The sequence below is a fragment of the Lepisma saccharinum genome, chromosome 25 (assembly GCF_977018435.1).
Source record: "Lepisma saccharinum chromosome 25, izLepSacc3.1, whole genome shotgun sequence".
In the NCBI taxonomy this organism is placed as follows: domain Eukaryota; kingdom Metazoa; phylum Arthropoda; class Insecta; order Zygentoma; family Lepismatidae; genus Lepisma; species Lepisma saccharinum.
Genome location: NC_139253.1, coordinates 13,075,823 through 13,090,967, shown reverse-complemented (window position 1 = coordinate 13,090,967; position 15,145 = coordinate 13,075,823). Strand labels below are relative to the sequence as shown.

Below are 15,145 nucleotides of genomic sequence, written 5' to 3'. Positions count from 1 at the left end.
TTATCTCTCCTTTCTCTCATTATTTCTGTCTGTACTACTACATTTGTTACTTTCTGATTTTATCTTTCCGCATTTCTGTCTCTTCCTCTCTTTCTCCCTTCCTAGTTTTGTCGCTAACTCAATCTCTCCCTCCCCCTCTGCCCCTTTCTATCCATTGTACTTGTTTTGCTCTCTGCTTCTATTTCTTAGTATCTTCGTTCTTTCTCTACCCCTCTGTCTATTCCGCTCACTATGTTCATCTCCTTTCTCTATCTCTGTTTCTGTGCCTTTGTCTCTATAGCCTATCTATATTTTCGTCTTTCCCATTCTCCGATTCTTCCATTATTATCTGTGTCTTTTCTCTTCTTCTTCACAGTATTTCTGTCTCTCAGCCTTTGGCACTTTGTTTATCTTCTCCCTTCTCTGTCCCCCCTCTCGTTTCTTTCTCCTTTCAGTGTTGTTGCTTACCATTTCCCCCTCCCTCTATCCTTTTCCATCCGTCGCGGTTGCCTTTCTGTCCGTATTTTCCCCCTTAAATATCTTTGTCATTTGTTTATCCCTCTCACCATTTCTGCCCATTTCGCTGGCTATCTTCGTCACTTTGTCTCTCTTCTACTATCCTTGTCTGTTTTATTTTTCCCTGCCGCTCTCTCTGTATTTGCTACTCTCTCACTATATCCGTACGTCTTTCACCATCTCTGTTCCTCTCCCCTTTCTGGTGATCTCTCCCTCTCTTTTCTGCTTCGTTCCTCCGCAGATCCCCCTTCCAATACAAGTGTTGACAATCACTCTGGTTGAGTGACCTTCTCTCGTGTTTCCGAAGGCAACGTGTTGTGCGACATCGATTTTCCCTGAGACGCCATTCATCTTGCGCGAATAGTGAGGCTTGTGCACTCAATCGAACGGCACGGTTGGGACCCACCAAAAATAGCTGAAGGCGCGGGAAAAATGTGAAGGCGTTGTCCTCAATTGTTTCCTCTTTATTTTTACCCAGGAAGAGAGAGTCCTTGAGCACGAAGCCAGCATGCTTCTTGCTTTCGATTTTCACTGATCATTGCGTTATTACATTCTTACTGCATTATCCATTTCGTATCCTTTTGGTGCATGCTCTACTTTGTTTCTACTCTTCATTTCGTCCCATTTCAGCTCAAGACAGTCCTGAGGATTTTTTCCCCCCAGAGAGGAACATGCCAAACACAAGCCATAAAACACTATTTGAATCTTAAAATCTATCTTTCCTGACACGAACCTGGTATCAGTCACTTTGGAATTGCTGGAATATTTCGCTTTCCTGCCACTTAGCGCTGATCGCAATCGTAGCGCGCTGTGCTAACCACTCTGCCCCTTAGAAAGTCTTGCCTGATATTGTAGAAGTTCTTAGACCTCCACGTTCTCACCCTTTGCAGACCTTACATTACATCGAATATCTAATATTTTCTCATGTTATTTTTTTTAGTGTTGCTATCAGAACATTTCTTCAAAGCTTTATTATTTTCGAAGGTATTTTCAGCCCACTTGTTTAGTTGTTGATCTTATTCAAGTTTAAATTATTTTCTCACGTTTAGTAAACTTTCTTCCTTGTTCATCCTTTTGTATCTACTTGAAGAAAACAGGACAATAAGAGAGAATGTTATTACCAACTAGGCGATTATACTAGCATATAACTGGAATTTTAAGATTAAAATGCGGTCGACGTTTTTCCTGGCCGCCAATAGTACAAGAGCGCGGGAAGATTTCAAGAACATGCTCATCTCATTGGCTGTTTCGAGCAGCTGATATGACGCGGGGAAAGTACAATCCTGCAAGTGACCAATCACGCAACGGGGAAGGATTCACGCCGGAAACAACAAGGCTCTGGTATAAATTTTAAACTGAAGAGTAATAGTGTGTGAATATAGTCGAACAGAAGAGAACTATGAGACTGAGGGGGAATGTACTTAATAACAACAACGAGATAAGGGAATCTAACGATTAATACATTTAATTTGTAAATGAAACGGAGTAACTGAAACTGAAGAACTTCAGAACCAAGAAGTGGAGGATCAGTGGCGTGCCCAGGGGTGGTGGGAGTCATAACCCCACCTTCGGCTCAGCATCCCTAAAATAACGCCAAAGGCAGAGAAAGATGGCAAAATGAGAACTGTATACGTAACCCCTTTTTGAAAACCCTGGGCCCCACACTATGGTTGATGGTATTAGCAATGCAGAGCTCGATGTGGTTGACGGCGTGAGAAGTGTCTGAAAAGAACTTTAATGCCGTACCACGGCTAGCGTCGAATCGTTTTCCGGGAACTCTCCATCCAGGCTGCGCAAAAAAATGACACAATATCTGAGAAGTGTCCGAGACATGTGATTGACCCTTCGGGGGAAGGGGAAGGGGGGTTCGTTGCAGAGGTGCCAAGTTCTGTCAGCGGCAGGGAGATGAAATATGAGCATCATCCTACGTCGGGGCGACCCACGTGGGGTTCATGCAAAGCCAAATCTATCATTAGACTCTCCGTGGGGGATGATCCAACAAAGCTCCCGCTTCCATGCGTCTTTGCAGTGCTTTGTATGCGTATTAGTTCATCGTTAAGGCAGTGTCTCCCTAACAATGTCAGTAGCTAATAGGCTGTACGAAGCATGTTCCTCCTCGGCTTTTCTTCAGCAATCTTCACTTCGAAAACATATAGGCTATCACATACGCAGATGATACAATTTCTTTAAAAAAATTCGATCTGTCCTATATATACATGCAAATGCACACCAACTCGGCCTCCATGGTGAAGTGGTTAGCACAGCTCGCTTCGACGCTAGGGTGTTCCGGGTTCGAATCCCGGCCAGGGCATGGGTGTGCCTTGTGACACTCATCCTCAATATGTTCTAGAAACATATTTCTGACCGTATTTACTGTGGTTCATGGCAAAATAGTGATCGAACTTAACTTCTAACCATAACCTTGGTCAATGGGGAAGAAGGGGGCAAGGATGGCGGTTGCCCCCACCTTACTTGTGTCTATTATTTCCATTTTTACATTTTCTGCCCCAGCAGTGATGCGCACCCAAAGCATGGTCAGTACATGGCAATGCAAACGTAATAATTAATAATTATTAACGCGGACATGTTATATATTATTGTATCATCTCGTGGTAGGGCACTGGTGACATCCAGACGACATATAATGTTTTGTTGTAATTACAATGGAGTGTCAGAGCACAGCTGAATCGTAGGACTCCAAATGATTCTGCTTCCGCTACAAATTCAACATTTCTTGTGTCAACAACTACAATGTTATATTGCATATTTATATTTGTGTGTATAAATACAGTAAAACCTCGTTAATCCGGACTAATGAAGGGCATAAGTTGACCGGTTTAACGAAAGTCCGGATTAACTGAAATAACCTAAAAGAACAGTAGAAAGTGCATTAAGACTGCGTTTATAGCAACAAGAAACGTTTATTATGGTGTATTTAAATGGCATAGGCGTAGATACACTATACAGTACAGTACAAAGTCTGCGGGAAACATAGGAAGTTCTCTTGTTGACTTGCAGCCACATTTAAAACCTTGCATTCTGCTTCTTTTTTTTTCTTTTGCCTGTCCGGATTAAGCGAAGTCCGGCTCCTCGCGGTCCGGATTAACGAGGTTTTACTGTAATTACATCCTGCATGTTCGTAGGCAGCGTATGTTTGACAAGTTGCTATTCTAGGATCAATTTACCCCTTCCCCTATACATACATAGTTCTGTTTCTAATATTTTCAACCTAGACGCCTCGACTAGTGAAGCTGTCATGGAGTAACAAATATCTTTTTTGATTGTATTGCGGATTGTCTACTTTCGTTGCTTTTGGTGACGCACTGATGTACACTTACAAGGAAAGTAAAGTAGCCATAGGAGTGTTGCACTAACATAATTAGCAATTATTGAGTTTGAAAAAAGAAGCATGGTGAGATTGTCTCAGCAGAGAAATTTGTAAGACATACCTCGTTTCATTAGTTCGCGTTTCCGCCACTTTTAGCTAATCGCGAAGATGAGGATGAGTGGTAATAGGACTCCAGGCACCAGAGCCTCGTTAGCATGCAGTTCAGTGTATACTACGTGGATGTGAGGTTGGCATTTGAATATCTTTGAAAAGGGTCACCGCCCCTTACGCCCCCTTGCGTTAAAGAATAATGGTAAGATTACACATAGTTTTCTCTAGATATTCCACGGAGTCGTTACCACATGTTATCTAGACAACAGTGAGGGTAAGGTAACCTACATGTAACTTCTCCAATATTTAAATTCCCACCAATTGGAACGTCTGTCTTTTATTTTGGACCAATCAGCTTTTAACCCGTTTTTGTCCATAAGCCCCCCCCCCCCCCCAGCATTATTCCACAAAAGGTATATCAAGACTATTTAGATCAAAAAGAAAATAATTCCCCTTTACAATCTATATCCCTGTCGAACATCTGGATTAGCCACCAAACTTGTCACATTTATTAGAAATGGAATTTTTAAATTATATAAAGTTTTGAGCAGTGGTGGAGATGGGATTCCAAAATTGTGGGGCAAGGACAGTTAATTTTCTCATGGTACATAACGTTTAGTATAGTGCGGGGGCAAAAAAAAAAAGGGGGGCTAACCGCCCCCACGCTCCTCACCTAATCGCCGGCACTGATTTTGAATAATGTATTTCTTTCCATGTTATATTTTGGACATTGCATCAATGTGGTTTTTGGAAACGAAAACGTTTCTGGCATCTTCTCTATACTGTAGATGGCAACATTGCTCTGTGGGCCGAATGGCCGGTCCCACATACCCACGGAGAAAGTGGTCTTTGAACCAAATAATATAAGGTCCGCCGTCAGGTTTAGGCAGCGAGCGACACCCCTACGTAAGTGCCTGGATGTAATTTGTCGGTTCGCCTATTAATATTTTCCTTGTATTACCCGCCTTCACCATCTTTCCTCAAGTGTAATTTGCCTAATGAGTTTATGATGAGCGGGAATCTTAACGTCCCCTGGATGACGTCATCGTCTCCTTACAAGGATTCTGTCTCTGTGCGAAAGGAAGCCCCGGTGATCTTGAACCAGCCAGAAATGTTTCCACGATCGGACAGAGATTATGCATTTCCATTCCTTTCATTTTGCGGCCTAGGCGTGGAAAAGTAGGGTAAGCCCAAGTGTGGGAGACTGGAATACTCTCCTCCCGTCCTGGTAATTTTGCGGTTTCTATTATAAGTCTTGGGATCCTTGAGCTGTTCCGCGCTGGGTAACATTTTTCACATGAATTTAATATTGCAGCGGATGGAATGAATTCAGTTTGCGCTACAAAGAATCGTCTCAAGCTAAATAACATTTTGTTCATTTGACCAGAACGGAAAGCTTTTGTGTTTGGGCGCCAAATTTGCGTTTTTGTGTGTATATTATAAATTATATATTGATTTATATGTATTAATAATATTCATTACATAATACTCGTGTAATTTGTGTGTCGTGGTATTCCTCTAGTAACTGTCTGATATAGCCCGAACGGATTTCTTCAAATTTACAGGAGAAACTACTTACTGAAATCACTTTCTGTATCATTGTCGAGGTTCTTCGAGGTATTTTCTTTCGCGGAAACTAAAAACTTCACCATAGAATGCTGCAGAACAATAAATAATCAGTTTTTACGTAAGGAACTTGCATCTTCTGTAACATTAGGCAGTTGTTTCCATTATGTACGTACAGATGGCGCAGGCGTCGAAAGTCACGCGGTCTCGGCAGTGTTTCCAAACGTGCCCTTTTTTTACGAGAATTTTTTTTTTTTAACTATGCTTACCTAACCTAACCAAACCTAACCTAACCTTGCCGAAAATGGTCCGTGGGGCTATCGTGAATGGTTTTTGGGACTATCCGTCAATGGTTTATGATGACATAATAAACACGAAAGTAGGTATTTTTCGGTTAAGGAGGTTGAAACACTGCATACCCACTCCAAATCGACAAAACACAAGCACGACTGCACGCCATATTGTCTGTTACCCAAGCATAACAAGGAAGACAAACAATGACTTGTAATATGAAAAGTTGACACTATTTTATGGAAAAAGGCATAACTTCACTTTAAAGAATCTCCCGCAATGCAGAATATGTAAGTATCAATGTTAAAATTAAGGAAATAAACGAGTGAGAGGTGTTCGGGCCTTATCAGACAAGTACCATTCCTCTTAACTCTAGAAAATGTTGTGGGAAAATGTTAAAATAACTTCAATATGTCACACACACACACACACACACACACACACATACAGACACACGTCACGTGTGTGTGTGTGTGTGTGTGTGTGTGTGTGTGTGTGTGTATGTATGTAACATTTATGAATCTTCCAGGTGCGTAGCGGTAACGTTGTCGCCTGTTTTGTAATCGAGGGGTCCAGGGTTCAATACCCGGTACATACTGGTTCGAATCCTACTTTAAACTGTAGATCTAGTCCCGATTACACTATCTATGCCTAAAGTAAACTTAAAACCATAATACATATATGTAATAAAATAATATTTAATATTATTGTAAAGTTTCCTCTAGGTCAGTCCACTTTATGCACAGGAAGGCTAATCAGGACTGGACCTACAGTTTAAAGTGGGATCCGAACCACTATGAGTCTCCACCGAGAATCAAACCTGGGACCCCTTGATTACAAGGTAACAACGCTACCTACCACTGTGCCATCAGTCATAGTCATAGTATGGGAACGGATTTATATGTAAATACATATTTATGTATGAAGCTGAAATCAGTTAAATTTTGCATTATCTTTCTGCATAATGGCATGAAGACTCGAAAAATTCAGTTTTTATTTTCCAGATTTGTACATATATTAGGTTTTGGCTAAGATTTTACATATTTTCTTTCCACATTTCAGAACTTTTCTCAACACATACTCCATATTCGAGAAATAACTAAATGTCCCTGTGTGAACAAAAGAGTTTGGTGAATTTCTTGAGAATAACCGACAAATTTGAAATACATTCCCATTCCTTATTGCAATATTGAATGCAGTTTTAGTCAATATAAAGGCCATTTCTTATTGGCTCAGATTCTTCCAAACCTTATTTTGCTTTGTAGTATTTGGGAATAGTCACTGGTGCACTCACCCAACTTCAAAATGAACATAAAAGAAATATAATTACAATAAATTATAACCTTACCTGCTCCTACAGGATTATCAATATACAGCACTGAATGCATCACACTCCATGCATATTTCCTAGGTTTCAGCTTCATGTCCATTGATAACGAGAAGGGACCATTTTCCGCAAAGAGACCAAACAGTGAAGATGCCCCTGGTCCACCCTGAAGCCACAGAACTACAGGTGCAGTAGATTCTGGGTAATTCTATCACACACAACAAAAGAAAAAACACAGCCTCAGCATAATTAATATTTTTACAAGTAAAAAATTAAAACAGTGTAATTAGCAAGATGTTAAAAAGGTAACGATTAGATAAACCGGAAACACATTTCTTGAAATTTACAGGAGAAAAGACGAGAAAGTTCATACGGAATTTAGTTCTTGTGGACTTTCTGAAGCTGGGGAAAGTGTTTTTTTCGAATCATACAACTTATTTGGCCTGTAAATAAGGTATTTTTTGACATTCATGTATCTCCGTTGCACGATAGCTCGTGCCACCATTACCGTCAACTACGTGAATCAAATGTTCCGTGCGTTCTAATATGTAACCCCCTGTCAGTGTAGGAACCACACGGTAGTTTTACAAGATGACGTGTGAGCGGGATTTTTTTCCCAATTTAATTTTCGGTAAGACTCGAGTTTACGTCCTTTTCCTGAGGAATATGTGTCATATATTGTTGGAAAGCTTATTTTATAAGGAATTCAACAACGTAAATCCCAAAGCGAGGAAAAATTTCCTGGTGGAGTAAATCGAGAAAAACCGATGTTGTCCGGATATGCGTAATTGAACGTAATGAGGAATTTTTTAGATGATGAAGCACATATTTAGGGGTGAAATAAGTGCTAATGGAACCTAACCTAACCTTGTAGGCATACCTCGTACCCGTGAATGGAAAGTGGGGATATCGTGAACATGAAGTGTAAAAAGGAAAAGGACTTACCCGAAGAGATGCCGGCTGCTGCACCACGAACTCAAAGAAGCAATCACCATGCAGATAAGGACGGAAAGTAGTGTCTAGCCTCAATTTTTGCTTAAAAAACTTTTGTGAATAGTTTGTGCGGCATTTATCGGTTCATAAGTTTGGAAACACTGCACATCAGCTGACAATAGACAACGTGGGTCAAGATTTGCCCGCAGAATTAGAAACGACCAATAAATAATTATAATGTTAAAAATAACGTTTTCATGAAGAAAAAAAAAAAAAAGTGATCCAAATTTGAAAAATGTTCAATTATGCATATGAGGTAAGTAGAAATGAATTTTATTTGAAAATAAACGAGTTAAATGTGTTTCCGGCATATCTAACTGGTACCGTTAAAAAAGTTATGTTTGTCCAACGAAGACTTTTAAGTGTTGAACATTTCACTTACCGTTGCAGGAAAGAACCAAAAAAACATGTTGGAATTAAATTCCTTATTAACGGTGAAGTAGCCTGAATAGCTGAGAAAACTGCCAACATTTTCCACTTTTGCTGCTTTTTGTGCTTCTTCAATTTTGCCGGCTTCGATGAGAGGGGTCAAAAACAGAGGTTCGCCAGGGTTACCTTTGACAGGCAGTGTAACATGTTTTGGATATACGTTTATAAAACCTGAACCACTGTTCAATAGAACTACAACATTCACAATTAAGAGCAAGAACTCAGACGACGTCATTCTTCATAAGTTTCGCAGTCAATTGCAGACACAGAAAGCAACAGAGCACACCGCTACTTTCCTCCGGTGGGTCTCACTTATCGCACAACTCGAGAACAACGTTGCATTCTGACGTCACCGCAGAAAGCTGCCATTGTTACCCTAAATGCCGAAATTGTTAGGTTCGTCTCATTACGTTTAGTTCTCTTAGTATAAATAATACATTTTCTGTGTGTTTATGCCAAAGAAATAAAACCTAACCTAACTACGTATGGATTCCACAGCTGACGTCTGAACACGAAGTTGATATCGCGTTGTGTAATAAAGGAGACCCATCACGAGTTACCTACCAAAAGGCGAAGCAGTGTTGCCACAGGAAGTACAGTGTTCCGTTTTAGGTGCAAAATTTCCCTCTTTTATCAAGTTTTCCCTTAAAGGAAAAGCAAATACAGTGCAGGAAAAATTGGAAGGTATTAATTTTTTCCCAAAAGAAAGAAGGGGCCTCCCCGATGACGTAGTGGTAACGTCGTCGCCTTGTAATCAAGTTGTCCCGGCTTCGATAGCCGGTGGAGACACAGTGGTTCGGATTTTACTTTAAACTGTAGGACCCGTCCCGATTAGCCTATCTGTGCATAAAATGGACTTAAAACAACAACGAAAGAAAGGAAAATGTATTTCAGAAATCTGATATAGCATCTAAATTTCTCTTTACTACGGGTAGAGCGCCTACGGTTGAACTGGTTGAACCTCGCCCGCTAAATAAAGGAATTATTATTAAATTTCCCTTCATGTAACAACTCTGAGATGATAAGTGAGCGACAGATTCAGATTATGGGATGATTATTGCCCAGCCACTTCCATTGATCCAAAGCCAGATAAGTCGAAAGGAGCTACGTCAATATTTGTACAGCGACCAAACATCAAGACTAGTTGTGTGTGTTGTGTGACTTGAACAAGTTCTTGGCCAGAATCTAAAGCGGGACCGCCGCAGGGGTGTGCAATGTAGAAAACCGGTTTTCGAAAAGGGGTGCGCACCCCCCTGGCGCCGCCCTATATCTGAGCTGACTGACAAAACAAATATGTCAGTGGTAATAATGAGGGCAGTGTCTGCTGCCACGTTCTTTTTCTGCTGGAACCTCAAAAAAGATGCGCGTGGCAGTAGACTTGGTCTTTGTTTTATCGTGATTTCATCATGCTATGTATGCAATTACGTCTGTAACACATTCTGTAAAGTTGTAGCGATTACTTTCACAAAAATGTTTTAAGATTAGGTCCCTTAGCATTCTTCTAATAATAAACCTAAATGCTCTCCTAGTTAGGTTAAGTTCTATTAGCATTAAAATAATATCGTTAAATGCTTTCTAAAGAAAAAGGTTCTAAATTACCTGTACATTCATTCCCAATAACCATAAACTTGCATTTCTCTCGTCTTAATCTGTTCTTAAGATTTGTAACATCCTCTTAGCAGACGAATTACGTGGCAGCAGCAAATTTGATGCTTATTCTTACTGCTGACACGTGCGTGGCAGCAGACTCGGCCTATAATGAGTCTGTAGTCGGATAATTTGTATAGGGCAGTGGTTCCCAAACTGTGCGCCGCGGCGCCCTGGGGCACCGTGGATGGCTTACAGGAGCGCCGCGAAATATTCCAATATTTTCAGTGATGACACTCACTTGTTAGTCCACATCATCCCAGCAATCTAAATATATGCTTATTTACAGTGTCGCAACCACAGGGGGCGGGGGACATTGCCCCCTGAACCTTGGATGGAAATAAGTCCTAGGGGGCGGGGGGGCAAGGGGTCAAATATTTACCGCCAAGTGGGCTCGCAGGGGGCAATTACAGTCGACAACGTCAAATTTTATGCAAATAAAAATAGTCTTCGTAAAATTTTCTTGCTCGCTTCGCTCGCAGTGCCTGCTTTTCTTGGTTTTATCAAGTTCAGAACCGTAGCTAGGGGGCGGCGGGAGTCGGCCCTGGGCACCGAACGATCTAAATGGAAATAAGTTGTACTAAAATTGATTGATTGATTTGTGGTTTTAAGTTACTTTACGCACAGGAAGGCTAATCGTGACTCGACCTACAGTTTAAAGTGGGATCCGAACCACTGTGCCATGTGCCTCCACCGAGTATCGAACCCGGGACCCCTTGATCACAAGGCGACGACGGTACCACTACACCATCGGGGAGGCACAAAAGATGTAAAAGAAAGAATACATTGGCATCCAGTGGAATTATTTGCACCCTATTAAATCAATATTGATTCCAGCCTGGGAAAGAAATGGATCTAAAAATGTTTTTGCTCGCTTCGCTCGCAATTTTTCATTCATTGTTTTCTGTAATGTATTGTAAATTACCAGACAGTGAAATAAGACTTGTCTTAATTGATTTTGTTTTAATTCAAGAACAATGGTTTGGAGGAAAAGGAGCGTGCACATTTGGGAGATAATTTACGTCAATTTAGCTGTTGGTTTATTGTGGTATGTAATATATTTAAAAATAATATATATTGTATATAATGTGTATTAAAGAAACTTTGTATGAATACCTACACAATTTAGTGTCCACGTAGCTTGATGTTACATATATGTGAAACATATTTCGTGCATGAAAGTTATACATGTTAATGTAAAAATCAATTATATTTGTAATGCATTTTTCAAGCATTTTCTGTCCTTCAAAAATAAGTTTGTGTGCTTCTTTTCCATTATTAATGTGAAATTGAACGTGTTGAAAAAATAATTCAAATCAACTTCTACCTCCTTTTGCATAATTTACGAGGGTAATAACGTCTTTGGTACTACTACTACTACTAACAACAATAATAATAATAATGTTGTTCCTGGGTTCTAATCCCGTCTTGGGCATGGATGTTTGTGAGTGTCCATTCATCAATTTCATCATATCGTCACTCATCCCCGTCTTCGCAAATTAGCCAAAAGTGACGCAATAAGCGAAGTAAGATAAACAAATCAATAATAATAATAATAGGCTATAACATTATTATTATTTGCATTATTATTACAATTATTATTATTAATAATAATATTATTATTACTATTACTGGTACGTTTATCCTGGTACTTCCCCCCCCCCCTCTCCGACAAATTTCGTGGTTGCTCCTCTGCTTATTTAGTACTTTTTTACACATAAATTGTTTCTGAATTTGAAATATGTGTCTATAGTCCAGCCTGGGAAGACAACACTAGCTTGAAAGGTCTATTCCAAACGTGTGAGGGGAAGCAGGTAGAAGCACCAGCCAACCTACGCTGTGATATTTCGTTTATATAGATTTGCATGTTTTTATTTTCATTCTGAACCCTTCCATAATACGAAACATTGATGTTTCCACAGCAAACTATTTTCACGGAACCCTTACCTTCCCAAAATGTTATTGTGGCCACAGACCTCCAGGTACAGTGGGATCCTAGAGTATTACCGTGCAAATTGTCCATCACCATGTTCGTGAACTTTATTTGACCCAATAAGAGCTTCAAGAATTAAAAGAAAACTCAAAAGAAGCTGTTGACAACTTCTGCACCAGCATACATAAAAATCCGTCGCTTAAAAACACACAGGATCATGGACGTCCGCAGGATTTTTTCCAGGGAGGGGCAAGGAAGGTATTTTTTCCAGGGGGGGGGGGCCAAACAAGACACATTTTCTCCAAAAAGTGTTGTTCTCTAAAAAAACATTGCTTAAATTTGAATTTATGATGTTCATGCAATAATTAACACATATTATTGTGGCTAAAATGAAATTATATGTGTGAAATACATCATTTTTGGTTGACTTTCATTTTTCAGGGGGGGGCCACGGTCCCCCCTTGCCCCCCCTTCCGGACGCCCATGCACAGGATGCAAGAGAAAAATTAATGAAAATAGTCATGGACAATTTGCACGGTAATTCTCATGGATCCCACTGTACCAGACCGGAAACGTGAGCTTTTTTATATGGGCCAACTTTAAGCCAAAAATTTCGTAGAGAGGGGGACACTATCATGGCGGCGAGCATACCTTCATATTTCTACTTGTAACAAATATTTTGAAGATTGTGAGTCATTGCACCACACGAGATTGCAATGTGTAAGTTTACTAAGAAGTATATAACTCTACATATTACACTCCACAAGTGAGTACAAATAATTTATTCACTAAAATGAAAACTTAACAAGCTCTAATGTGCATCTCCGCCATATTTCTAGACACAGGATTATGCGCGACTTGAAACAAAAGCTCATCGTTTTCAGTCTTAATTAGAGGTATGTGATTTCTGCCGTCACCCCTATTTTGACACTGAACAAGTCCAGTTGGCGCATGCCCACACTAACTGAGCGTTGCAAGTGTTAGGCGGTCTTCAAGTCGTGGACTGGAATTGTACCTCGACTGCAGCGCCAAATATGATCAGTAGATAGAACTGAGGACACGTTGTTTCCCTCGCGTTTCCCACTTGTTTATAACCATAGAAATTACATAGCATTTTCAAATGTTCGTACACATACATTTCCACACATTAGAAGAACTTTAACCAACAACTTGCTGACCCATAACGCATATTTAACCCGTGTTGCTGGCTTTCTATCTCCGCGATTCAAAACAAATGAGCAACGAATGTGGATATCACGTGACCTAGTCACCAAGCATCTGTGCTGAGAGCGGCGTACTTGCGTGTTTCTGTTCTTGGCGCTTTCGAACTGTACTAGGTGACGTCACTTCCGTCAAAACCACACTTCAAGTATGTACTTTGCACCTTTCGGACAGAGCCTGAAATAGGCCTACATTCTGACTTGGGCGCCGCGGAAAAATGTTGAAGAACTAAGGGCGCCGTGAAACGAAAAAGTTTAGGAACCACTGGAATATAAAATTAATCTGCTGTCTTTCACGGCACCTCAGTGTCAGAACTTAAATCACGTGAAGTCTTTTCAGATATCTCAGGGGGAACAAGTGCCCCCTCCCTGGCCAACCTCTGCGGGCTCGCTTAGTAGAATGGGCTTCGCGGATCTAAAATTGTCGGATATGCATTCGTCCACAGGTCCTCTATAATTGCAGTCCGAGCTTATTTTTCCTGCCTCAGTAACTCTCATCTAACACCAAAAATATGTCCGCGTCATCTTGTTTTCCACGAAAGATACTGTTACCTCGGATCTTGAAGCTTTATTTCTAGGAAGAAAGGTTCCGAAAATTTTCAACTTTGGTACGTACATGGGTGTCCCCTTGACCTCATTAGAATAAGGAAAAATTACTACTTCTCCTTCCTCCCTTCCAAGGGTGCCTCCCCCATGAGATTTCTGGAAAGAATTAATGTAATTCGAATTGTGAAATTGTAGTGATATTTCATAACAAAAAAATATTGTTTTCTGTGACCTACAGGCCGCCAGTTACAGGAACTATCATTATTATTATTATTATTATTATTTGAAGTAGGGTTGCATTTAAGCTTACAGTCTGTAGTAATTATAACTATAATTATCTAACAAAAAAAACTTCTTTTTGTCCTACATGAATTAATGTTAAGTAGGTATATCTATAGTTGTGCAAATTGTATATAGATATAAAGATTATGGAAATTACAAATGTATGTAATTTTAAAAAACATAAAAAGCAGTAGTCGAATGGGCGTCCGGAATGGGGGGGCAAGGGGGCCACGGCCTCCCTGGAAAATGAATTTGTACCTAAAAATTATATAATTCACACATAATTTCATTTCAATCACAGTAATTTATGTTAATTATTATAAATTCGTTGAAGAAACATGATAATTTCAGACTGAAACTGTTTTTTGAGGGGACATCACTATTTTGGAGGAAAATATGTGTCCTTTGCACCCCCTGGAATAAAAGTTACCTTGCTCGCCCCTCCCTGGAAAAAAATCTGCGGACGTCCATGAGCAGTAGTAGTAGTAGTAGTAATTAATAATAATAATAATAATAATAATAAAAATAGGCTAATAATATCAACAAGAACAAAAATGAAAGCAGTAATAACATCAGTAATAATAATAAGAAGTTCGTCTGCCCCCCTGAGAAAAAAATTCTGTGGGCGCCCTTTCACCCTATCTTTTATTTGTCTTTTGTCTGTTTCCTTCCTTGTACATTTCTTCTAGCTTCGTTCCTTTTCTCAGTTTTAGTACTTATATTCGCTCGTGTATACTTTCTCTCTTCTTGGCCATTTCTATTTATCCCATTTTCTCTCTGTTTCTTCTTTATTGCTTTGATCTTCTACTGTTTCTCTCCCATCTCCCTCTCATTCTGTCTGTTTTCTTTTAAATTTATCTTTTCCTTCTCTCTCGCTTTTCAATTTCTCTCTCTCTCTCCCTCTTGCATTTTATTGATATTTCTTTCGTTCTTCTTTCTGGCATTTTTCTCTCTCATTCTCTTCTCTATTTCCTTCT

General features: G+C 39.9%; 2 protein-coding genes across 3 annotated transcripts in view; one reads left to right on the top strand and one right to left on the bottom strand.

Annotated features, from left to right (window-relative positions):
• The window catches only part of LOC145978980 (venom serine carboxypeptidase-like), a 47,180-nt gene extending 38,241 nt beyond the window's left edge, over positions 1-8,939 (bottom strand). The window contains exons 1-2 of the mRNA XM_083112036.1: positions 8,494-8,939; positions 7,140-7,326 (exon numbers count right to left, since the gene is read on the bottom strand). Coding sequence (XP_082968162.1) covers positions 7,140-7,326; positions 8,494-8,775 — 469 coding nt within the window. The 5' untranslated portion in view covers positions 8,776-8,939. The remainder of the gene's footprint in view (positions 1-7,139; positions 7,327-8,493) is intronic.
• The window catches only part of sns (nephrin adhesion molecule sticks and stones), a 644,988-nt gene that overhangs the window by 141,379 nt on the left and 488,464 nt on the right, over positions 1-15,145 (top strand). The window lies entirely within an intron of this gene.